At 45.1% G+C, this 27102-nt stretch overlaps 1 protein-coding gene across 1 annotated transcript in view; it reads right to left on the bottom strand.

Annotated features, from left to right (window-relative positions):
* MYO10 (myosin X) overlaps positions 1–27102 on the bottom strand; it is a 218301-nt gene that overhangs the window by 168875 nt on the left and 22324 nt on the right. Inside the window, exon 2 of the mRNA XM_024741735.1 lies at positions 2302–2400. Within this exon, the coding sequence (XP_024597503.1) occupies positions 2302–2400 (99 nt within the window). The remainder of the gene's footprint in view (positions 1–2301; positions 2401–27102) is intronic.

Here is a 27102-nt window from a genome sequence, read left to right as displayed (position 1 = left end):
ACCAAGAATTTGATGACCGATTGAAGACTCGAAGTCAAATTTGGGAGTTGTTTCCACGTTTAAGGATAGGCTTTTCTGGTTTAGTTCTTTCTAAAGCCACAATCCATAAGTACCGTCAAGAAGGAAGAGAATTGCTGACCCGACCAACCCTTTCCATGCCTCACGGAGGGCTGCCCACTGACCAGCTGGCAATGGTGTCACAGGACACAGACTGCTGACCACGTGACACCGACAGTAAGTAGCACTAACAGGCTGCTAGAATTGCTGTGACGCCTCTGCGGAGCAAAGCGAAGTTTGATAGCATCTTCAGAATCTCCAAGACACTCCGTTAAGCCAAATAAGCCAGTAACAGAAAAGGACAAATGCTGTTATGATTCCACTCATACAAGTATCTAAAGGAGTCAAAAATCATAGAGACAGAAAGTAGAAAGGTGGTTACCAAGTGCTGGGGGAGGTGAGATGGGGAATAAGGCGTTTGCTAGGTACAGAGTCTCAGTATTACAAGATGAAAAAGTTCTAGAGATCTACTGGCCGACAATGGGAACGGACTTAACACTACTGAACTATATACACTTCAACGTGGTTAAGATGGGAATTTTAACGTTATGTGGTTATCACAGTTTTTCTTAAGAGGAAAAAAAGGGAAAAAAAGTAAAGTATCTTTGGGATTAAAACATAAGTCGACCTAATTATTGTAATGTAATAAAAGTTATGAGGACAAAAACAAACAAAAAAATAAGTCGACAAAAAAAGAAAAGAATTCCCCATTAAGTTCTGTCAAGTCAGGTACACGGTATAAATATTGTTTTCCCTTTTTTATTGTCATCTTGACAAGGCCTGAAAGAAACAATTCTCATCTGGGGAAAGTGAGACGGCAAGAGGGGAGGAGTGAAGGCAAGAAAGAAAAATGCTGGCCGGGTCACTTGGTCCTTAGTTTACAGGTCACATCACACTACCCGAGAAGCTGACGGGAAAGAGACCAGACTGGGCATCAGTGACTGGGAGACACTGGATTCCCAGTGGTCTCTTTGCTCCCCTCTCCCTGCACCCACCCACCCCCCTGCCCATTGCACATCACAGCTATATCTTCACCACCAGACAAATACCGAAGCACCATTCCAGACTCTCGGATGAAAAAGTAACTGAGAAATTGCAAAATAGCCCAGAAACATAAGTGCTCATTAAGTCAAGAAATGAGGAATGTACCACCAAGAGGATCATCTCTGCTCAAGGTTTTGATAACCAAGTAGCCCATCAGCCGCAACTATACAACACTGACCTTGAAGATTTTGTTCTCAACACAACTTGCAAACAAAATTCAGCAACTGAGAGCTTGAAATACTGGCATATGATGTCATTTTAGTCCTTTATGTCTTCAATTTTAATATGTGTCTCTGTGGGAGGTACCCATTTCTAAAATTAAAATTCCTTGGGATTAAAGACACACACGACTATATATAAGATATAGTAACCAACAAGGACCTACTGTGTAGCACAGGGAACTCTACTCAATATCTTGTAATAACCTATAATGGAAAAGAATCTGAAAAACAAATTCTATATAACTGAATCACTGTGCTATATACCTGAAACTAACAACATTGTAAATTAACTATATTTCAATTTAAAAAATGTTTAACTGGTTTCCTTATAAAATGGAGAAACTGGGCTCCTTTCACCACTGTCCAAATATAAGCAGTGGGCCAGTTTCTGGATTCAGGTATTTGTTTTCAGTGATATGGCTTTTCACTTGTTTTACACTGAAGAATAGGGACCCTGGAGCAGTGGTTCCCACAAACAGAAAGAGCTTCTTCAGTTGCTTCACAAGGTCAAGAGGCTCAGGTTAGGTGGTTTGGTGCATCTTGTCCTTACAGGGACCAGGACACTGCTAACAGTCTCACTGGCAGGCCAGTACTTCCAACACTAGGAAAGTTGATGAATTTTAAGGGAACGTGGTCATGAAACCAATCGGGAAATATTGATATATCTGAATTTTTTCTCAAATTGCTTGCACCCTATACTTCTGATTCTTCTTGATCCCCAGGAAGGAAACCAGCCAAGTGTAGTGCTCTTCTGTCCAGTACTAGTTAGAACACTTTGATTTCGATTTGGGAGAATTTTTTAGTGTGTCGCTCATACACTCGAGGTGTGCATTACACATTCCTTTTGGGATTCTGTTGTATCACTTAGAAAAGATGTTTAAGGTATGAAGGGCGAGGAGAATAAGCACACGTGCCCTTACGTAGGGTCACCCAAGGAAGCAGAACACGGATGTCACGAAGCTGCAGGGACTCTGCTCACCTGACCATAGTCCGTCCGGAAGACAATGACGCCTTCTGCACAGGAATTTACGGTACTTGGAAAATGCTGGCCATTTTCTCTCAGCCAGACCCGTGTTCCCTGTAAACAAAACAAACAGGATTTAACTATGAGTTTGGATTGCATTTTGTGGCAAAACACCACTCTTAAAATTACTATGACTACTACATTCCTTAAAAATCACCTTTTGAAAAGCAAACATCTTTCTCAAATAAGCAAGGAATGAATCTTCAAAGAAAGCAGCACCCACAGCCTTACACATGTATAAGTGTGACTGAGACAGAGTCCCACCAGACAGAGAAAGGACAGAGAAAATAGTACTAAAATGCAACTGAGGGACTTCCCTGGTGGCGCAGTAGTTAAGAATCCACCTGCCAATGCAGGGGACACGGGTTCGAGCCCTGGTCTGGGAAGATCCCACATGCCGCGGAGCAACTGAGCCCGTGCGCCACAACTACTGAGCCTGCGTGCCTAGAGCCTGTGCTCCGCAACAAGAGAAGCCACCGCAATGAGAAGCCCGTGCACTGCAACGAAAAGTAGCCCCCGCTCGCCGCAGACAGAGGAAGCCCGCGTGCAGCGATGAAGACCCAACACAGCCAAAACCAAAAAATTAATTAATTAAAATGCAATTGATTTATACGGATTATATCTTCACATACACGTTTTAAGGCGAGCACCATTATCATCCCATTTTACAGATGGAGAAGTGGAGGCCTAGAGGTAAAGAAACTTGCCCAGCATCACACATCCAGAAACCACAAGTTTAACCAGGTCACCACACTGCTTCACCCCAAGTCAAGAACTCTTTGGGACCTTCAGGCTCCATCTTCCCAGGTCCAAGCCCCATGCACTTGCCCACTTGGAGGGCATCAGGACACTCCACTGACTTCCTACTTGGACCAAATCCACGTGTCAACTAGACTCTCCAAGAGAGGGATGATTTCTTAGTAAATATCACAACCCAATCCACTGGTGTGAATTTTGGTAGGATTCCACCAGACACCAAATGCGCCGCAAAGTCTGCAATGATATTCCAACAGATAACAACTTCCAGATCCTACTGTTTTAACCTGGGGCACAATTTTTTGGCATTGATTTCATTTCCCTTTTTTATTTCTCCACTGGGCAAATAAAATGACAACCATAATACTTAGCCTTTCAATGCTGAATTTCCTCTTTCTTTGATTTCACAACATGAAAACTGTTTGTTTTCAAGGACAAGTGATAAAAAAAAAAGTTTGAAGAAATTATTGGGTGTTCAATGGTCAAATTATAAAGAGTTATCTTTATGGGAATTCTTGTACATGGTGATGGGAATGTAAATTGGTGCAGCCTCTATGCAAACAGTACGGAGGTTCCTTAAAAAACTAAAAGTTGAACTACCACATGATCCAGCAATTCCACTCCTGGGTATATATCCAGAAAAAACAAAAACATTAGTTCCAAAAGAAACACTCACCCCCAGTGTTCACAGCAGCACTATTTACAACAGCCAGACAGGGAAGCAACCCAAGTGCCCACCGACAGACAACTGGATAAAGAAGATGTGTGTATGTGTGTGTGTGTGTGTGTGTGTATGTGTGTGTGTGTATGTGAAAATTACTCAGCCATAAACAACAATGAAATACTGCCATTTGCAGCAACGTGGATGGACCTAGATAAATTATGCTTAGTGAAGTAAGACAGAGAAAGACAAATACTGTATGATATCACTTATATGTGGAATCTAAAAAAATAACACAAATGAATGTATACGCAAAACAGGAACAGACTCGCAGATACAGAAAACAAACTAGTGGTTACCAAAGGGAGGGAAGAGGGACAAATTAGGGGTACGGGATTAACAAATACAAACTATTATACATAAAATAGATAAGCAACAAGGATACACTCTATAGCACAGGGAATCATATCCATTGTCTTACATAATATCCATTAACCTATAATGGAATATAATCTGCAAAACTAGTAAATCACTATGCTATACACCTGCAACTAACACAATATTCTAAATCAACTACACTTCAATAAACAAATACTTATTTTTAAGAGAATTACCTTTATGACTTACGTATGCCCAATGTGCTGAAATCGCTTTAGTATCTCATTATGTTATTTCTACTCTGCTCAGCAATCTCATCAACTCCAACAAAAATGAAAGAGTGGAAATTTAATACCAAAATTATCACTTGAAATAGCACATAAACTTCTTTTCTAGAACTTTCAACCTCATTTCACTGATCTGCTTAATTTCTGTTTTTTTTCTTTTTGTTTTTTTTTTTTGCGGTATGCGGGCCTCTCACTGCTGTGGCCTCTCCCGTTGTGGAGCACAGGCTCCGGACGCGCAGGCTCAGCGGCCATGGCTCACGGGCCCAGCCGCTCCACAGCATGTGGGATCTTCCCGGACCAGGGCGCGAACCCGTGTCCCCTGCATCGGCAGGCGGACTCCCAACCACTGCGCCACCAGGGAAGCCCTAATTTCTGTTTCGTTTTGAAATGTTAAGTGAAATATTAAAAATATACTGGTTATACATTCAACTTCTAGTTTAAGGGACTACTGTCACTCTCAACACAGAGAGATGGCAGGGGGAAAGCAATATAAAAGTAAACTAAATATATTCATCACTTAATGCTACTTTAAGTTGTGTTACTAATAGCATAAATGGTAGCTTCCAGTAATGGAGTGCCCATGAGGTGTCACAGTCACATGCTAAGAGCCTCAATAATACTAATACTAACCTAATCTTTGGTAAGAAAGGAATCCCTGCCCCGAAACTGAAGTTCAGAGCTTAAGTCCTTACCTAATGTCACACAGCTGGTGACCAAGCCAGGTCTCAAATCTTCCCAATTCCTAATTCCATGCTCTTTGAACACATCACACTGACTCCTTAAAGTAATTCAGAAATAAATAAAATGCACTAATAGGTCAGTCAACAACTAACACACAAAGGTCCCTTTAAGTGTTCAGTTATCACACGCAACTCCTTCTAAAAGGGAAAATTTAATATATAAAAATCCAACTTACAAGTTACTCTCTCAGTGCCAATGATGATCCTGCTTAAAATACACCAGCCAGGACCTAAATCGTTTGTTGTCACCACTGTGACTCAGGATCCCTCGTGAGTCACTCTTGAGTTCAATGAAAGCATTTGGGGTCAGCAAGCTAGACCTTGGGGCTCTGGAAGGAGAGGGACCCAGAGGCAGGGCCACATGTGCATGAGGTTCCACAAGCGTTTCCGCCAAGAAGATCAAGGTGGCTGGAGCCCAAGGTTAAAACGGCACCGGCTCCTGTTTCCCTTATGAGTTCTGTGACTCTCCCAGCATCCCAGCTACAACTCTATACAAGCACCTCCACATGGGTATCCCCTTTCTCTTTACTGTGGGAATTTTAAGTTGTTAACTGCAAACTTCTTCAATCCTCCCTCCGTAGAGGGGTTGAAATCCTCCATGATAAAGATGGAAAACAGCATCAAAAATGAGTATGAAGTGTTTCTCTATAAACCCTGAACTGTCTTATTTAAAGAACACACGTAACACCAACACGGCCGAGTTGCCATGCCTGCACAGGTCAGTCACAGACCTCCGATTCCCACTTTAGGCTGAGACACAGGTAACGTCCAGAAAGAAGGACACGACTGTTTGTCAGTCCCGATTTCTTTATTAGCAAACAGCTCCTTTCCAAAAAGGACGTTTACTACAGGCATCTCTAAGACTGCTCTCTTTCAAATATCATTCCACACCAAAACTGCAGTATTTGTAATGTTCTAGAAAGAGACTTCCAAGTGCCTGAACTACTTTTTCATCCTTTTTAAAATTCACATGTCAGAGACTGCAACGTTGAAAGCTTTCAAATACCTCCATGTACACTCATAAACACACACACACACTCACTTAAATGGAAATTTTCAAACTCATAAGGTAAAAACTTTTACTCATTAGGTAAAATCATAAAATAATTCACAGTGGACCTCCATCCCAGAATCCTGAATCCAAAGCTCTGTTTGCTATGACCATCATCTCCTTTGCTTTGATCAAAAAGGATTTCATGTCCCTGTTGACCAAGTATCAAAACTGTCTATTTAGTATGAATAAACATTATGTTATGAAACATTACTGAATTAATATAAACTGTCACCAGAATTAATATAAACCTCCCAACTCCCAGGGGGTACACTGCATGCAGTTTCTTTTACTTGAGTTTTCTTGTGGTTCTTTTCACCTTCTCATTTGAAAGTATGACCAAGCCCTTGTTGACACAGTCCTTCCTACATGATCAAACACACAGCTCAACCTCCTTAGTCCAAAGGTCTTTCTCAACAGGTGTGAAGAGCCGCTAACAAACAAGTTTTACAAAATCCGGCCCAGATTTCAAATCTAGAGCCCCACTGGCCAGTTTTCCTAAACCTACAGCGGTATCTTCCCCAGATAGGAAGGGAAATGCATTCGAAACACTCCCTTTGTTCTTTGAAAAAGTTTAAACAGGCAATTTTCATAGAATCAGAATTGCAAAGTAAAACTGGTGAAATGGATATTTTTACATAGATTGTTCTGGGTGGTTTCTCTCACCCCCCCAAACTTTCTGCTTCCATTCCATTAGAATAGAACACATATGCCCAGGTCCAGGAAAGAGGCCACCCACAAGCATCTGAAAACGAAATCACAGAAAGACATTTACCAGACCATCCAAGTTTGAGTGGGGAAGAAAAATGTGCCCACCATATGCAAACCATTATATTCTCTCACTGTTAAATAAGACTGATAATTTAATGTACAATGCAGGCATATGGAGAAAGCTCCTAGCTGATGGAGAAAACTCACAATTGGAGCAAAGATATGCCTTTAAAAGTAGGTGGAACAAGTTTGATCATAAAATATTTGTTTTATTAAAACTTGGGACGTTTTCATCTTAATCTGAGACAGATATGTGTTAAATTCAACTTCTAAAAACTTTTTCTGCACATAATCAGCAGTAATAGGTTTACAAGACGAAGCACTTGCACAGAAAATTCCCATCTCTTTGATCTTTAGAGCAATCCTATAAGGCGGCGAGAAATACCATCCCTTCAAAAATAAGGTTTCCATTGCCAACAAAGGATTTCCTGGCTCTAATAAAAAAAAGACTGACCATACCAAGTGCTGGTGACAATGTGGAGAAACTGGAGGTGATGTAAAATGTTATGTCCACCTTGGAAAACGGTTTGGTGGTTTCTTAAAAATCAAAACATAATCTCACCGTATGTCCCAAGAATTCAACTCCCAGATATCTACCTTCTCAAAAAAAAAAAAAAAAATTTCTAAAAAGCCTTGTAAGCAAACATTCGTAGCGGCATTATTCATAATAGCCATATACTAGAAATCACTTGTCGACAGAAAAAAAATGCAGAATCTAAAAGTTGTGAGTTACGTTTTATTCGGGGACCTTATGGAGGACTTCAGCCTGGGAGCCAGCCTCCCGGACAGTTCCGAGTTAACAGTTGCAAACAGGTAAGGGAGGAGCCAGGATATATAGGGTTTGTGCTGGGAAAAAAAAAAAAAAAAAAGTGGTCAAACATCAAAAGATGACTGCTAAGCACAAAACCCAACATCTCAAGTTAATGATTTTAGTGTTTTTCTATGTGTGGGAAGATGCAAGAGTCTGGGCTCATTGAAATTATTCCTTAGATATCCATCTTAACTATCTAGGGTCAAGATCCTATTTTTCTCCATCCTGAATTCCCCTCAGAGGGCACCGCTGGGGGCGACTGCAGTGGCTGATGGTGGGGACGTTCACTTTTTTACGGGAATGGAGGGCAACATGTTTTTGTCCGCACACTCAGATGTCCATCAACTGGTTCAGAAACATAAGGCGATAAATCTACACAAGTCTTAGTAATAAGAAACAAATCACAGAATCACCAACAAGGATGAATCTCAAAAACATTATGCTAAGTGAAAGAAGCTACACACAAAAAAGTAGAGAAGAGGCAAATCCATCGATGCAGAAACTAGATGAATAGATGCCCAGAGCTAGGTGTCGGGGTGGGCACGCTGCCTGCACGTGGAAAAAGGAACTCTGGGGGGTCGATGGAACTACTCTAAAACTGGACTGTGCTGATGACTGCACAACTGTGTAAATGCACTAAAATCCACTCAACCGTGAATCTACAATGGGTGAATTTTATTGTATGTAATTATACCTTGGTCATTGCAAATCATTTAAAAAAATTGTCTCCCAGCCTATGTACTTCTCAATGGTACATGAACACTCTTAACGGCTCCATAATGGGAAAAACCCAATCATATCTCTATAACTGAGCAACTGCAGTATCAAGAAACACACACGCACAGCCATAATGACTGCATGGAAGAGCTGTGTTAAAACTCTGAAGATGGGTGTTGGGTTCATCAAGTTCTCCGCTCTTCATTAGGTAGACAAAGGGGCCTCGGAGACTACAAGGCTACAAGGAGACATGTCTGAACTCATCTCCAGGTGAGGCTGTGGTAGAGGGCGTCCCTGTCTCAATCACTGGCCCCCCTCCCTGGAAGATTATCATAAATCCCCGGCCAACTGTGTGTGACTGCAGTACCTCCTTGGGCAAGAAGTTTGTACCTATCTCCTCCCTGCTACCACGGAAACACGACGTAGCTCTGCAAAGCCTAAAATATTTACCTTCTGACCCTTTACACAGAAAGTTTACTGATCCTCATTTAAGAAGATAAAACTTCTACCATAGATTTCAACTTACTGTTGCCCCATTTCTAAAAAATAGTTTTTTTCTTTTAAACTATTACATTTCTCTTCTGATTTTAAGAATGATTCTCCTCCCTGAACTTTGAAAAAAATGAGTTTAAAAATAAGGTAGGAAAACAACCCTAAAAAGAGATAATGATGATGGACTTTAAATACCATGCTGTGTGGCATGTTCTAATTACAGATTCACAGAAAAGAGAACATTCTTTAGCCAAACACACAACTCAGTCTTAGACCCAGAACAGGGCACCGCACTTATTTTTCTCCCACAACTGCTTACTTGGCCCACATTGAGTACCATGGTTCAGGAGTCTAACAACCTACACCATAAAGTAACAAACTGTTCCTGAAATGAGATCTGCTCTTTTTTTTTTTTAAAGACAAAGAGGTCAAATAGATTTGTAATGGAAAGATTTATATGGTTATTTAAACCTGCAGTAAGTTAATCAGCCAAAAGAAAGTTCTCCTCTTTTGCCGGCAATGACTGAGCAAAGAAGTAACCTGGCTTAGAAGATGTATAATGTAACAGGCTGGGACATGAGGGTCCCTGCTCTTGAAGATACTGAATTCCAGAAACAAAATGTGGGTACAATGTGTTAGTACAAGGATTTAAACAGTATTTTAAAAACTGAGGTGTAACTGACATGTAACATATTAGTTCCAGGTGTACAACATAACGATTTGGTATCTGTATATACTGAAAAGTGATCAACACAGTAAATCTAGTCAACATCCATCACCGCACATAGTTAATTCTTTTTTTCTTATGAGAACTTTTTTTTTTTTCGGTACGCGGGCCTCTCACTGTTGTGGCCTCTCCCGTTGCGGAGCACAGGCTCCGGAAGCGCAGACTCAGCGGCCATGGCTCACGGGTCCAGCCGCTCCGCGGCATGTGGGATCTTCCCGGACCGGGGCACGAACCCGTGTCCCCTGCATCGGCAGGCAGACTCTCAACCACTGCGCCACCGGGGAAGCCCTATGAGAACTTTTAAGATCTACTCTCTTTGCTAAGAGAGTAGCAAATATACCATATGGTATTATTAACCCTAGTCACCATGCTGTCCATTAGGTCCCCAGGATTTATTTTGTATCTGTAAGTTTGTACCATTTGACCCCCTTCACCCAATTCCCCCACCCCCTACGTCTGGCAACCACCAATCTGTTCCATCTATGAGTTCAGGGGGGTTTTTTTGGTGGGGGAAATGTTCCCATGTAAGTGAGATCTCTCCTCTTTTATAGTCATTTTTGTTGCTTTTGGAAGTAGGAACACCTTTTCATCAACTGAACCGATGCTATTTTTTTCCAATCCTTATCACTCAAATCCACCTCAAAGGACACAGGGCATTTATAACATACAGAGTCCTAACACAGGTTCTTCCGCCACATCACTACTGACATTTTGGGTGAGGTAGTTTTTTGCTGAGCGGAGATGACTGTCCTAGTTGGGAACCACTGGTCTAGAGTAACAGAAAGTTCTAGAGCCACAGCCAAATTAAAGGAGTTTTCAAACCCATTAACTGAAAGCAGACTCCACTGTCTCAATTCTAGGAATTTCCACAACCTCCCAAAGTAGGATCAGCCCAGACACGGTCTACCTGGGGCAGATCTAATTTCCGGTGACCTTGGCTGGGTGCTTACACAGGGAAGGGAGGGGCCTGTACAATGTGATTCAAAATAGCTGACGAGCAGAAGGAAGGAGGTCTCCGAGGCAGACGGCTGGACGGCAGTACTAGGGGGACTCTCTCCTTTTTCTCCTCTCTTTCCACTGTGCTGTTTTGGGTTTTTTGAAATGTACTTTTCATGTTTAGAACTAACAATGTTTTTATGCAGACAGCTGGAACTGCAGAGACGAAACCTCTCCAAACCCTGTGCTCTTTCACCTCAGGGGAGATTTCAACGCCAAGTCCTTGCAAAACCTCAGTGCACAACTTGTCAGAATGTCTGGAAACGGTGCAGGTGAGAACAAAGTGAAGCATCATCACACGTACAGAGTGAGTATGAAAAATACAGCGTGAACACGAGCAGTGGGGACAAAGGAGCATTGCTGGCTGGAGACAAACTTAGAAATGAAAGGAAAAGGTGGAGCCCAAGGCATCTCCCCTGCAGAGACAGCCACCCCTCGAGAGGGGACCTGGAAAAAGTGAAGCAGCTGGGCAGCCACCGTCCCCAGCATCCCTACTGCAGCGGGTGGTCTGTGCATTCCTCACCACGCAGCAGGCAGAGCATGGGGCCGCCGAGGCTGAGTGATCCCCTGACTCACTTCCTCCTTGTGACTGTGAGGCTTCAGACCTGAGGCTGGCACTCCTTTCTGCACAGCTGTCTCAGATGCCAAAGAGCCCTGGACTGCTTGGCGTCCAGTGGAACTTGGGCGGTTTCAGGCTCAGTGCTCAAAGGATGCAGAATTCAGGTAGTGCGGGCCCACCACCAACTGCTGAGGAGGGAAAAGTAATGACAGGAGGCTGTGAGCACACAGCCCAGAATGTCAGAAGCACGCGGCGTAAGGATCCCAAGTTTGTACCATTTCACTGTGGTTATGGAACAGCGATGGTGTTTGTTTTCTGTAATAGGCAACGCCAAGAACAACTGTTCTACACCCATCAGAGCTGATGCCACCATGAAATTCCAGGGGAAAATGTACTGCTGACACTCATCTTCAGAGCTCGTAGGCATAACCCCTCCCACACAAACACTCCCAAAGACTGTGTGAGAAGTGTGGCGTTAACTCCCCAGACTGGCCTAGAGAAGTCTTTAAAGGCACCGCTTTTTTTTATATATATAAGGAATATATTCCAGCTCTCTGTAGCTGAAATGCGCTTGTAGCTGTCAGCTACGTCATCATCAGCGGCAACATCATTTCTTGGGCCTGCCTATGGGCCTAAAGATCATTTATAGCACTATTCCCAGAGGAAGATGTGTCATGTCCCAAACACCTAACCATCAACACATAAAAAACAGTATGGTTGTAAACTGAGACTGCCTACATTCAATACTATAAAGTTCACAATCTGTCCCGTGCCCCTGGAGAGTTCCCAGTGAGAAGGATCGTGTGGCATCCATATTCTTTCCCGCTGTCCGCCTGTAAGGTCAAACTCTGTCACCACTATGAGCTGTAGCTTCCATGCAGAAAATAACATGAAGAGTACATGAGCAGTAGGAGACGGAAAGGCAGAAAAAAGAAGAAAGAAAACAGTAAAAGATTTTGCCAACAATAAACTAATCTTTGTTCACTGTTGCCCAGGTGAAGATACAAAGACACATTGGTATCCCCCGCTCCCAATCAAAACGAAAACAAATTATGCTAACGGGCAAGACACTTTATTTATGAACTTGTAATTCTTTAAAGAGTTTATTCGGACTTCCCTGGAGGCACAGTGGTTAAGAATCCACCTGCCAATGCAGGGGACATGGGTTTGAGCCCTGGTCCGGGAAGATCCCACATGCCGCGGAGCAACTGAGCCCGTGAGCCACAACTACTGAGCCTGCGCTCTAGAGCCCGCGAGCCACAACTGCTGAAGCCCGCGCGCCCAGAGCCCATGCTCCGCAACAAGAGAAGCCACCGCAATGAGAAGCCCGTGCGCCACAGCAAAGAGTAGCCCCCCCTCACCACAACTAGAGAAAGCCCGCGTGCAGCGACGAAGACCCAACGCAGCCAAAAATAAGTAAATAAAAACAAATAAATAAATAAATTTTAAAAGAAAGTTTATTCCCCTGATTATGGGGTTCCAACTTGCCAACTGATTCCATCCCGGCTTTATATTCTAATTTTCTCTACCTTCCTCACAACTCCTCCAAACAGCTTTTCAGTTATTCTTTCAAACTACAGTGACTAGAAATAATCCCAGAAACAATTTGACACTGAAAGAAACGAGACATCTCCAAGCCTCTGAGACAATCTCAGACAGTGTAGGAATGTGACAATCCAAGGAACAAAAAACCAAATTATTCCATCTCTTAGTTAACCAATCATCACACAGCCAACACATATGTGTTTAAAAGAAAACAGAAAATGGACCCAAAGAATCAGCCAACACACCTAAAATCTATTCAATCTATAAGTCACTTCACCCATAAATCCATCCACCCACCCACCCGGCCAGCTTTTGTTGTGGCCTCTCCCGTTGCGGAGCACAGGCTCTGGACGCGCAGGCTCAGAGGCCATGGCTCACGGGCCTACCCGCTCCGCGGGCATGTGGGATCTTCCCGGACTGGGGCACGAACCCGTGTCCCCTGCATTGGCAGGCGGACTCTCAACCACTGCGCCACCAGGGAAGCCCCGCAAGCATCTTTTGAGTCCCCTACTACGTACGTACCAGGCACTCTGAAAAGATTCACCAGTATATAAAACCGTTCCTGCTCTAAACCATTTATATGTTAGAGGTAAAACTATGCCTGTTCTAATACTCTCTTCCTATATAGTCTTTCTTCTGAAGAAAGGAATTAGGTAACAGGAAGAGCAGGAGAATAAGAGAAGGAAGAGAAGCAGGTAAATGGGAATGGGCCTTGCAGACTTTATAAAATGAATACAACTGTTCTAAGAACTCTCAAAAACTACTGGAAATCCTCTCTAATGGACACAAAACAAAAGGCTTCAGAACTGCGTTCCATTCTTCCTTTTAGTGGAAACAGTAGGAGATATAGAACAGAAGGGACAATAAAAGAACATCACAAGATGTTTTCACTCCTCGTGGAACGTAATACCAGACGTCCTCTACCTCTTATTTCCTAGAGTTCTGTCCTTTTCTATTCTTGACAAGAATACTTTTCTTTCAAACACACACACACACACACACACACACACACACACACACACACACACACAAAAACTGGTAAGATAATCTTAATGAAATCCTGGCTGTATTCTGGCTACCATCTGTTTTTAGAAAAAATACACAAACTTACTCAGGAGTTAGTCGTTACTTCATAAAAACGAATGACCCAAGAACACAGTAGGAAGTAAATAAACTTGAAACGGCTATTTCTCATTTCAGCTGCGTACATCCTCCTTAATTCCTTTGCAGGATTTTATTGCATTCAAAAACATTTAATCTTTTTCATAAAATCCTACTTCCTGAATTGAGAGTTGCACAAGAAATCATCCAGCCCCAAAGTGACAGGTAACGTGTTGTTGAGAACATGAAAAAACTAGAACCCTCATACCCTGCTGGTGAGAATGTAAAATAGGGCAGCTGCCCTGGGAAACGGTCTGACAGGTCCTCAAAAAGTTAAACATAGTTACTATACGACCCAGGAATTCCACTCCCAGCTATATACATGAGAAATGAAAACATATGGCCACACGAAAACCGGCACATAAATGTTCCCAGCAGAATTATTCACAACAGCTCAAAGAGGGAAACGAACAAGCTGAGGAACAGACTTTTTAAAAAATGTGGTATATTCAGAGAACGGAGTATTATTCGGCGATAAAAAAGGATGAAGAACTGATACACATTACAATATGGATGAGCCTTGAAAACATTACACAAGGTGAAAGCAGCCAGTCACCAAGGACCACATATTGTAGGATTCCATGTACATGAAATGTCTAGAAGGTAAAGCCAGAGAGACAGAAAGCAGATTGCTGGCAGCCTAGGGCAGGTGTAGGCAGGGACTGGGAACAGGGGGTGACTGCTAACAGGTGTGCTGTTCCCTTTATGGAGTGACGAAAACATTCTGGAGTTAGATAGTGGTGATGGTTGCACAGCTATTAGTATATATGAGCGTTCGTATATGAGAATATTCTACCAGTAGTATACTTAGTGAATACACTAAAAACCACTGAATTGGATACTTTAAAAGGCTCACTTCTATATGTGAATTATCTCACAAATGGAAAAGAGGAGAGGGGGAGAGAGACAAACAGCTACAAGAAAATCAGGCTCACACCTGACTTCATTCACTCCCTGGATCCAGTTATCCCAAAGGCCATCTTCATCCCTGACCTCCCTCATTATGCAGGTCCAAGAGATTCCTCTTTCCAGTTTACACTGGTTTTTACTGAGTCTCCATCATTTACAAGCAAAGGAATAGCAGCTATTATTTTTGCAGCAGACAAATGTCATGACTTTCAGAAGACGTCCAGAATGCAATTCACTCACCCATGTCAACGACCATAAGTTTTACATGTTTTCCCTAGAACGTCAAAATGAGTTATTTCAGTGCTTTGACGATGTGATGTATGTTATACTAGGATTTTATCACCTGTATTATAGGAGGCAGTGGTGGGTTTGTTTCACTAGCCAGTGAATTCCCAGCACCTAGAACAGGGCCAGACACACTGGATGAGGGATAAGTATTCATTCACTCTGAATCCCAAATCCTATCTCAGGGCCCCGCGCACTGCCCAGGGAACACATGGTGGCATCTGCAGGAACCGTGCTGCTCACAGAGAGATGCAGCGTCACTCAAGATGTCAGTAAGAGGCCACAGAAACCGCATTGGATGCTTCCCCAGAAGGTGTGGACTCAAATCCAGCTCTACTACCTGTAGCTCAGGACAGCTGTAAATTACTTGAGACTCCTCCATGCAAACTGAGGAGTCATCTAACGTGTCTGTTGTACAAGCACAAGATCACACAAGACAGCTTACCAAAGTGCTCCAAAGGCACAGGGCCCTTGACACAGCGTGGCAGTATCTATATTTGGGGTCTTGCTGCCAGCACCTCCCAGGTCACACCCAGGAGGGCTTTCAGCCATCGTATGGCTTTCATTTCACTTTCCTCTGAATGCCAAGCTACAGAACCTAAAAACACACAGGCCTAGTTTAAATAACCACGGGAACTGACCTCTCCTCCCAACCACCAAAACTACAACTTTAGTTGCTTTCCAGCTATGAAGCACTTAAAAATAACTTGCAAAGACAGGCTACACCCATCAGGAAGCTGATGGGGGTGCTGAGGGTGGTGGAAACAGTCTAAGTGACCGAAGTGCCTGTGTTTGTTCCATTTGATATCTACCATGATTTTATCTAAATAAAATTATTTCTCTCCTGTGCCAAAACCCATTCCATCTCTTCTTGGGTTCCAGAGAAATCTTGGTAGAGAAAGACACTGTCTTAAAAAGGCAGCGTATCCAACAGCCCAGTGGCAATGCCAGGTTATGCCTCCATCACTAACTTGGGCTGAAATCTGAGATTCTTCTCCAAGGACACAGGCCTCTCCGTTGGAGGGCAGGTATAAGACATGGAGGAGGACACACAGGCACCTGGCACACGACAGGCCAGAGCGGCGGCAGAAGGCAGTGGGGTTTGTGGTGGTTTTGCCGTTGTTAAGTCAACCTTTCATTTTCTGAAGAGCTCCAGATTTTACAAAGAAGTTGCAAAGCTAATACAGACAGTCCCCACACACCTCCACTTGGGCTTCCCCAACTGTTAACATTCATCACAGCTAAGGAGCCAACACAGGTGCATTACTATGAATGCAACCCAACACTTCATGTGGATTTCACACCAGTGTTTCCCTGACGTCCTTTTCCTGTCCCAGGATTCCATCCAGCACATTCTACTTAGTCCTCACGCCTCCTCAGGGCTTCTCTGCTCTGTGACAGTGTTTAAAGGCTTTGGCAGTTTTGAGGAATACAGGTCAGGTATTCCGCAGAATGTCCCTCCATCAGGAACTGTCTTAGGTCACCCTGGAGTGTAGTGGTTTCCAATGATGGTTCAAATCCAGGAGTCAAACTGCCTGAATGGGAATCCTGGCTTTACTGCCCCTTAGCCACGTGGCCTGGGACAAATTAACCTCCACAGCCCTCGGTTTCCTCATCTTCAGAAGAATAGAAATAAACCCTCCCTCCCTCCAGGGTACTGTGGAGATTAAACAGGCTATAACTCTGAGAACGAAGGTGAGGGGATAGTCAGGAATTCTCCACGGGGAGACACGGTCACCAACTGACTGAACACAGATGCTGGGCCACAGCAATCCCACTACTGGGCATATACCCCGAGAAAACTTAAAGCAATTATACTCCAATAAAGATGTCAAAAAAAAAAAAATGACGCTGGGCCAGAGACACAGGACAAAGATTCGTAACAGGCAAACCTGACTTCCTGAAACCTGCGGTCCAGACCTGACGCCACGAGGCTCACCTGGGGACACACACAGAGCACCCGCGTGTGGGGCGCTGGTGAAGGAACCAGGCCTCACGGGAGCGGGATTCTGAAGGATGAACAGGACCCCCCGCCACGGGCCAGTGGGAGTCTCAAGGTGAAAGGTCTAATTTCCTGCCAATTAGCTGAGGACCGGTGACAAAGATACACTGTCAACTGGCCTACCTGCTCTGTAAACCATCTGTAAACTATGAACAGCTCCACACACCGAAAAATGAAGGCATTCACCTTCCTCTAGTCTGAGAAAGAAAAGTCTCAAACTCTAACCGACCAGGCTCTAGAGACCACTGAAGCCTCCCCACTTACCAATAAAATGGGGGCCAAATTACATTGTTTTCCAATGCAGTACACTTTTTCCCAACTATATTTGTTAGAAAACAAACACAAAAAAACCCCCAGCAGCCAAGTCTTTGAGGTATCAACTTTTAATTCCACCTCAGTCCATAAGACTCTTGAGTCACTCAAAGCTTAGAAATTCTCAAGATCTCCTCGAGCAGAACTGATAGGTGGGCGGAAGCAGGGTCCAGGGCTGTAGTTAAGACCCTACTGGGGGTGGACACAAGAATAAGCCAAGCCCGGGGGCAGGGGAATGGGTGAAGTCTGGAGCCTGCAAACATATCGGCCCAGGGCCACTGGGGCGGGTAACTCGAAGCTCTGAGTCCTGACGCTAAGGGAGCTTCCTCCCGGACCCCTGGATGCCAGGCCCCACCGGCACCAAAGCGGCCCTGGCCCAATGCGAAGGCCCTGTGCCCCCCTTTCTCGTTCCCAGGAAACCTCTCACTACCCGCAGGCCAGCGGTGAGAACAACAGGCTCAGTCCAGCCAAGAGCTGCTTGCCCAGCGAGGGGCGAAAGGGAATTTCCTAGGAGTGGAGTCCAGCAGCCCGGTCTTCCTCTGTCCCGCCCGACTCCGTCCTCCCCAGATCACTCTAGCCACACCTGAAGCCTCACCACACACACACACACACCAACTGCCCCGCTCAGTAAAAAGCCCGATTCATGGCTGGCAGCGAGGGCCTGCGTGCAACGCAAACCCACCAGGGTGAACCCCTGACACAGAGGGGCCCCTCCTGTGGAGCAGGGTGGACACGGGATGGGGGTAGGCGGGGCCAGGCAACAGCTCCACGGAGGCAGGACTCTGCCCCTAAGGCCAGCTTCAGGTCACTGCCCAGCTCCCGGCCTCTCCTCCCGCCATCCTCCTCCTGGCCTCACATCATTCTGCAAGACGTAGCCCTCCTCTACTTCACGGCAGGAGCGCAACTACGGGAGAGGGAGCTCGGGACTCAGACGTCAGGCCGAGCAAATATCCAATAAGCTATCACGGGACAGAAAGGGTTCAGAAGGGAGGCTCTCGTCCCCTGATCTTACAGCAGAACCAAATGCCCATGGGAGCTTGCACAGCACCCAGGGACTAACTCCAGATGGGCAGAGCTGGAAGGGTAGGACCGCACCCTGACTCTGGGCCCAGGCCTTCCGCGGGGGGTGGACCCAAACAAACGAGGGCTCCTTCCTCCCCCTGTCGCAAGTTCACCAATTCAGACATCCTCACACCTCCTCTGACTCCTAGGAAACACCTGATGCCCTTTATAGACCCTTGCACAAAGCAAACTCCAGCTTAAACGAGTCCAACACCTAGCTTAAACCACTGACCTGAACAGCTGCCCCAAGAGGGGAAAGCATTAGATCCAAGCGAAACCAGGAAGGAAGAGAGGCAGGGAGGGAAGAAAGAAAAAGAAAAGGAAGGCAAAGGAAGGAAGTTAGGTAACAAGGTGAACAGCCTGCCCGCAAAGCAGAATGCACTGCTCAGGAGTAATGTACTATGCACGCGAAGTATATCTCCGCCGCTCTTATTTACGCCAATAATGTACGCTCATTGCAAGCCAAGTGTTTGTCTTGAAATTATTTAGCCGAACGTCATTTCCAAACATGTTATTTAAAAATCATTTGAGAAGTTCTCACAAAACTGCACCTCTAACAAAACTGGCTTGCTAAACATTACCTAAAAATGTACGCTTTGTAAGCAAATGTCCTTCACTAGCATTATTAGGGACTCTGCAGTACCACCACCGTTGTATTGGCCCACCAATAAAACACCCATAGTATCCTACTCCAAGATTACTGAAAGTGCCATACTGGTGCATGAAACCAGCATCCTGGACAAACCCACGGAAATCCGTGTTTAACCATAACTCGGCTGCACCAACGGCAATGCATCTTCCTTCCAGACTTCCGCAGAATGCCTAGGTACTGCTCTCTCTTACTAGCACCAGGCAAACTCGAAGGCCTCTTACGTCGTACAATCCAAACTTCTTTGTCCCTGCTACAAATGCCACAGCAGCTTGTCAACAGACACTGGAAATCTAGAGAAATCACCACTCATCTCCACTGCCCTGATCCAGGCGACGGTGATGGCTCTCCTGGGGACATCGTATTTGGGCTCCAAAATCCAATCATTTAGAAGGGCAGAGCCAAAAGGGTTCAAAGACTCCTTCATTTGACTGGAAAGAGCAAAAGGACCCCCGTCCACCACCAAAGAGGTTTGTTTAAAATGCAAGTGGATTATAGAAAACCAGTGAGGACAAAAGGTGCCTGGTGGCTAACCGAGAATTCAGCCCGATCAGGGTGACCCACCAAACGCCATCGAGCATTTGAAGAGGTGTCACTACAACTCCACAGACCCCATTCATCTCAAGAACTCCTTGAACTCTTGTTGTTCTAAGAAAGCGCTGACCTGCAAGTATGTGTGCCCTCTTGCTGTCATCAATCAGAGACTGGGAGATAAGCCGAATTCTTCCAAGAAGCACTTCTGGCAGGCAGCGGAGGTCTGGAGCAGCTGAGCAGTCACAGAGGAAGTTGTACTGTCCTCCTTGGAGGTAACAGTGGCTAGAATCAGCTCCCAGGACTCCCGGGAGAGATATCCAGGAGCTCCCTGCTCCCTGGAGGGCAGTTCCCTAGGGACCCTACTTGCCTCCTGGGTAAGTGTCTCTTTAGCCCAGCGCTCCCCAACAAAAGTGATGCAAGCCACATATAGGGTTTTAAATTTTCTAGCAATCACGAACCTTTGGGGAAAGAAAAAGAAACAGGTGAGATTTTAATAATATCTGTTAAATAACATCTGTTACTTAACCCCAGAGAGATTATATGCTTTAACTTCAACGTATAATCAATATAAAAATGGAGAATTTTATATTCTTTTTTTCTGCACTAATTCTCAAAGTGTGGTGAATATTTTACACTCAGTGCACATCTCCGTTCAGAACATTTTCCACGTGCCCACTAGCCCCGTGTGCTAGTGGCTACAGCACTGGACCAGGAAGTTCTGTTAGACTCTACAGATGTAACTTTGTGAGCTAAGATGGTGGTGTGTGTACAAAGGCATGAACGCAATGTCTTCTTTTTATTTGCTTTTTCTCATTTTTGGGAATATATACAACGTCCCAGTGACAACCAGCAAAGGTAAATATGAATTACTCATCCTCACCTGCCCCCAACCTCACCTACCTTAGTTCAACATTCACCTGGGGGAGATAAAAGAACCATCTTTGTCTCTAACCTCTGAAATAACAATAAAAGAATGTGATAAGTCAGAAGTGCTCTAAGAATGTGAATTCCACATACCCAGTATACAAGATGATTAAAACAGCTTGGGGGAACTGGGTACACAAATTGCCCCGTGACATCTTGTTTTTAACCAAAGGGAGGAAGAAAAACATATCTGTTTACTGTAATACAAAACCCACAGCCATTTTAGCAGCTACGTTTTCTAAATTCTTGAACTCGTAATTGCACATGTCGGCTCATTATCTGAGTTATTGGTGGCTTAGAGTTAAGACAAATAAAACTAGACAATTAATTATACATTAAGCAGCAGAAAGTATGTGCTTTTCACCCTGAAACTACCCTCTTCTGCTCCCATCCATGACCAGATACGTTGAATGTGGTAACAGAAAGAGGAAAAGGTCTTGCGGATGTAATAAGAGTTGTCCAAAGCAACTGTGTTTTTAATTGGGGTTTCCATGAGCTATAGGTTAGAAAGTGGAATGTACTGGAGGAACGGTAAAAACTACCCTGGAGCCCAGTGTGCAGGGATCTGAAGGCTGACTGCAGAAAAACTGGCAGATTTCCCCAAATACCCAGCAGAGAAGGAGGGGAGCAGCTCTGAGAGGCAAACTGGCTGTTCAAACCCCAGGGGGGTCGCTCCAGCCAAGCCATTGGTCCAACCCGGCCAAGCCATTTGTTCTCACTACTTCCCCATGTCCAGTCCACCTCCACCCTGACCTCGACCCCCGCCCTAGTCCCCTACACCTAATCCTAGCCCTCTTCCATCTACAAGCCGCCTTGGAACCAGCGTGATCCTGGCAAACCCTCCTTCCTGTCTTGCTTAAAGCCTCTTCCATGCTGACAAAATCCCTCCTGCGACCTATGGCCTATTGCACACTCTGGCCGCTTCCTCCCCCTTCAGCCTCGCCTGGATTCTTCTCAGGTCCCACTCAGCTTGCACTGAGTCTCTGCCCGCTGCCCTGCCAGCAATGCACCCTTTTAGCCTGGGCATCAACCTCACCCACACTGGGAGGCCCCGGCCTGCTCGCTGCACCTTTGTCCCATGACGGAGAAATCAGTACAGAAATCAATGACTCACGATACCAGCCCCGCCTGCTAGATGGAAGGACTGGCACAACCTGTGCTAGGAAGGACAGAAGGACATAGACTTCTAACAGTGACCAAGAACATGGTGGACTTCAGCACAGACTCCACCCATCTTGACGCTGGGCGAGGAGAGTATGTTTGCCTTTTATCAGCCCTGCCTTATTAATGATGACCTTGACCTTCTGTGTCTTAGTTGCCCTAAACATAACTCTACAGCATTTAAATAGGTGAGAAAGCTTGTAATACAGATTCTGGGGTTCACATTTGTAAAAACCAATAATAAAAGTGATAGCTATACCCTAAAAAACACAGCACATCCTGGCCTGTTCACCACCGGCTCTATGGTGCTACCCCCCAGGGCTGGCCAGACTCCTTTTCTAGACACAGAAGGGCACTCGGAATTCCCATCCCCCAATGTCTTGGCTCCCTGGAAGCTTCTAGAGCCAGACCATCATGAAGCCATATTCCCCACATTTAAAATGACTGATCTGAGAGGCCATTTGCTTTTTCAGTCCAGGAGAAGGTGTGCAAAAGGACTTTCGAGAACTCTGACCTGGTGGTCTATTTCCTTCATGAATCCCAAGGTAGATTCTCCCCCTTTCAGCGAATTCATTGTACCTGGGGAACCACCACCACCACCCAAATTCCAAATGCATTCATTCACTCTGCAAATGTTGACCTAGCCCTTGGCTGACAAGGCACCACGCCAGGGCCAGGAAGTCACAGGATTCAATGACGGGGACGTGGGCTTCAGGATCCAGCAGACCAGACTCCAATCCCCCCACTGACCACGTAACCTTGGAGAAAAACAGTAACGGGACACCCTGACCCCGTGCCAGCCGCCATTCTAAGCACTTCACGTGCGCCCACTGGTTTAACTCTAACGACCCTATAAGCGAGCAACGGATGATGCCTCATTTAACAGATGTGAGAAACGAGGCACAGAGCCATTAAAAACACCTGCCCGAGGTTCCAGAGCTAAGAGGCGGTGGAACGGGTTTGCTTTTTCTTTTTTGATAAAACAGCTTTATTCACATGTAACTTATGTCCCATAAAAGGATTTACACCCAAGCAAGTCCATCATCCTCGCATCCCACATAATTCTGTGTCTCCCGTCACTTAGCTTTCCTGAGCCACAGTTTCCTACTTTACAAAATGCCAATGATAAACAGGGGGTTAAATAAGGGAATCAGTAAAAGCAGCCCACCCAGTACCTGGCTCAGAGAATGACCCAACAGCCTGAAAATGAATAAAAGACAGTCTGCTCTCCAAGAGTTTAATCTAATCAGAAACAACACTAGTAAATAGAGAAAATAGCCATAATAAAATGCAGAGAGAGATAAATGACACAAGAAGGGCAGATAAAAACACAAAGGGGAATTGTGTGTTTAAATGGAGGATCTGTATTCCTGGAGCTGAAGTATTTACAACAGAGCAGCTGAGCTGGGAACGCTGAGTTTACCATCACTCCATCACTCAAAACACAAAACTGCCGGGAGAACGGCCCAGAGCCTCTGTTAACAAGATGAGTCTTGCATATCTGACACATACAACATGAGGTAATGAAACACGCTTGCTGTGGAGGGCAGTCTCAATCCCCTTTTCGAGAGACGGTTTTGACTCTTTCGGCAAACCAACACACACTTGGCTTCCAAACCCTCCGAAAGAAACACTCGCAAGAACGGATTTAGTGTATTCAGCCTCATACACGTGCTTGGTCTCATTCCGCAAAGCTCACTGTTGTTTTCTGAGGATAATCACCTCCCTTACTGACCTGGAAACCCTCTTCTCCCAAACTGTTACTGACCTTGGAGCCAGAGTCCCAGGGCTCTCAACAGAGAGGGAGGGCAGGGGGAAGAGGGCTGACAAAGGAAATGGTCTCCCGCACTAAGGCCAGCCGCTCTCCCACAATCAAAAACCCCCCACCTGCCAGGGCCACAGGCCTATTTCAGGTCCACTGATTGGCAAGGGCCACCAAGCACAAAAGTTCTGCAGAGGTCACCCACAGCAAAAGACAGCATTACTTTAGACGCAACCCACTTTCAAATATGTTTTATGGCTCCCAGGAACCCAGTGACACCAAGTGATCATTTGTTGTTTGCTTTAGAGAATAAACTCCCTTCTCTGGATGGAACTAAGAAATTTAACTCCTGATTTCAAAGATATTAACTGGCCGGCTGGAGCGTTCGCACGCAAATCACCCTGCGCACTGACCCACACGCAGACAATGCACGGGTCCGGGGTGAGAGCTGGGGGAAGTGAAGAGTAACTTGTTAACAAAGTGACATCTGAGGAGGGAGAACAATCCAGCCGTTGTCGAGTCCGATTTCCTGTTCCATATCTTCCATGGCAAATTTTAAAAAAAGGGAAAAAAGCCCCCTTAGATTAGGACAGACACATCCTCAACTGCGGTCTCTGTCAGAAGCAACAGAGATATCTTGGCATTTTTCACAGAAGTGATTAAGTGTCTCTCACACACGGCCCATATCCATTACAGGCCCCGAGGGTACCCACTGCCTGGCAGAACCGCTGCTGTCCCATCCCGGGGCCACAGGCAGGCTTCTGAAAGGGCGTCCTGGTGGGAATGAGGGGTAGGGTCCCAAATGGACCCTCCCCAAACCCTCCCCACTACAGACTTGGATGAAGAGCTGGCGGGTTGCTCTGAGGACTAAAGGAACGGGCATCCCTTACTTCAGGAGGGGCCTAAAGCAGGCTTCCCAACGTCAGCGACACTGACAACAGAGGCGGACAAGTCTTTACTGTGGGAGGTTGTCCTGTGCACGGTAGGAAGTTTAGCAACATCACTGGCCTCTACTCGCTGTATAACCCCGACCCCCAGTTGTAACAAGCAAAGATCTGTAAACATTGTCAAATGTCCTCTGGGGCCAAAATACCCCCACTGAAAGTCACTGGTCAAAAGGGAAGAAAACTGTTTAATGCCCACTGACATCCCACCGGACGGCGGTTTTAACTCGTTAACCACCAAGGACTGGACATCAAAATCCAGCATGGCCCGATCCACCTCAAATCATCTCTCCAGGCTTTCTCCTTCTCCGCCCCCAGCTTGAAGGTCTCTACCATCACCAGGTGCAAAGCTGACATCCTCACCCATCCCATCTCCCAAACCAAGAAGTGCCAGAAAGCTGCAGATCCTGCCAGGCCTTCCACGGACATGTCTCCTGATTCACCCCCTCCCCTCTCAACCCCCTTGGCTAATGTGGAGAAAACTATCTACATTCAAGAACCCACCATGAGGTACTTCCCTGGTGGCGCAGTGGCTAAGAATCCGCCTACTGATGCAGGGGACATGGGCTCGAACCCTGGTCCAGGAAGATCCCACATGCCGCGGAACAACTAAGCCCGTGCGCCACAACTACTGAGCCTCTGTGCCGCAACTAATGAAGCCTGCGCACCTAGAGCCCGTGCTCCACAACAAGAGAAGCCACCGCAATGAGAAGCCGGCACGCCACAACAAAGAGTAGCCCCCACTCGCCGCAACTAGAGAAACCCCGTGCACAGCAGTGAAGACTCAACGCAGCCAAAAATAAATAAATATATTAATTAAAAAGAAAAAAAAGAACCCATCATGATTTCTGAGAGTCACTTAAACTTTACTCCCTCTGCTTCTACTCTTGGCCTCTTTTTAACTTTATTACATGGTGGAGCCAGGATTCAAAACAGAAGTCATTCCAGGGCACATGCTCTTGTAATTACAGGATGTCCCCTACATACAAACCTTCAAGTTGTGAACTTTCAAAGGTGCGAATGTGTGTTCCATCAACATCAGGTATGAGTGAAATTGCAGCTTGTCCTCTGTCTCCTGTTGCTGATGACCCTTCAGCTCTACCCTCTCCCACCTCCTCTCCCCCGCTCCAGTCAGTAACTCTTCTTGCCTGTTCACTCCATGCCAGTCCCTGTATGCCAGCTGTTGTACTGTACTTTTCAAGGTACTGTAAGATTAAACATGTTCTTTTGTGTGTGTGTGTTTTTTATGTATTATTTGTATGAAAAGTATTATAAACCTATTACAGTACAGTCCTATATAGCTGACTGTGTTAGTTGGGTACCTAGCCAAACCTTGCCGGACTTACAAACAAAACTGGACTTACGAACGCAATCTCGGAATGGAAGTCATCTGTATGTAAGGGGCTTACTGTATACTACACTGCCTCTCCAGTGGGAGACAGAAAATGAGTCAACAGAGGAAATGGAAGTAGAGTGAGTTGGTCACAGGAAACACAACAGCCTGGGAAAACCAAGGGAGAAAGTATCAACTGCTACGGAGAGGACTAAAGAAATGACCACTGATCACTCAGCCTGATGATCTGATCATTGCTGATGGTATTTTCATTTAGAGTGATTTCCTGCAAAATGAAAACCCACAGGACAATTTCATCCATCCCTAAGTAAGGCCCAAGTGCTGCCACTATGTCCAAAAGGATTCTGCAGACAATATCAAAAGACTTTTATGCTGCAACGCTTACAGATGGAGATATAGCCTCCCTCTTTTTTAAAAAAACACCCACAGAATAGACAACGTCAGTGTAGATAAAGGCAAGCAAAGTATACCTATGGTTTTGCTTTTTAATGCGTCTACCGTGGGAGAAATATGGGAAATCCATTCTTTGGCATTTCCAGATCTTAGCTGCTGAGAAGATGCAGCAAACATCCGTGTGACTTCATCTGTCTAAGCTTTAAGTATTACTTTAAAATGTAATATAGGGGCTTCCCTGGTGGCACAGTGATTGAGAATCCGCCTGCCAATGCAGGGGACATGGGTTCAATACCTGGTCTGGGAAGATCCCACATGCTGCAGAGCAACTAAGCCCGTGCGCCACAACTACTGAGCCTGCGCTCTAGAGCCCGCGTGCCACAGCTACTGAGCCCAAGTGACGCAACTACTGAGGCCCGTGTGCCTGGAGCCTGTGCTCTGCAACGGGAGAGGCCACTGCAATGAGAAGCCCGTGCACCGCAACGAAGAGGAGCCTCCACTCGCTGCAGCTAGAGAAAGGCTGCATGCAGCAACGAAGACCCAACACAGCCAAAAATAAATAAATAAAATAAATTAAAAAAATAATAAAAATAAATAAATAAAATGTAATATAAAATCTTACCTTTACCTCTCTACTATTAAAGAGTAAAAAATTGATGAATCTCTTAAAACTAAAGCAAAAATCACCTCTGAATATTATCTCAAGCAAAAAAGCTATAAATTCCTATCAGCTGGCAATACTTAAGGTGAATGATAAAACCAACATACAACTGTGTGATCATGCATGTGAAATCACACATGTGAGCAAACTGA

This window comes from Neophocaena asiaeorientalis, unplaced genomic scaffold (genome assembly GCF_003031525.2).
Source record: "Neophocaena asiaeorientalis asiaeorientalis breed wild unplaced genomic scaffold, Neophocaena_asiaeorientalis_V1.1 scaffold10, whole genome shotgun sequence".
Taxonomy (NCBI): domain Eukaryota; kingdom Metazoa; phylum Chordata; class Mammalia; order Artiodactyla; family Phocoenidae; genus Neophocaena; species Neophocaena asiaeorientalis.
Note: the sequence above shows the minus strand (reverse complement) of the source record. Positions and strands in the feature narration are given on the sequence as shown.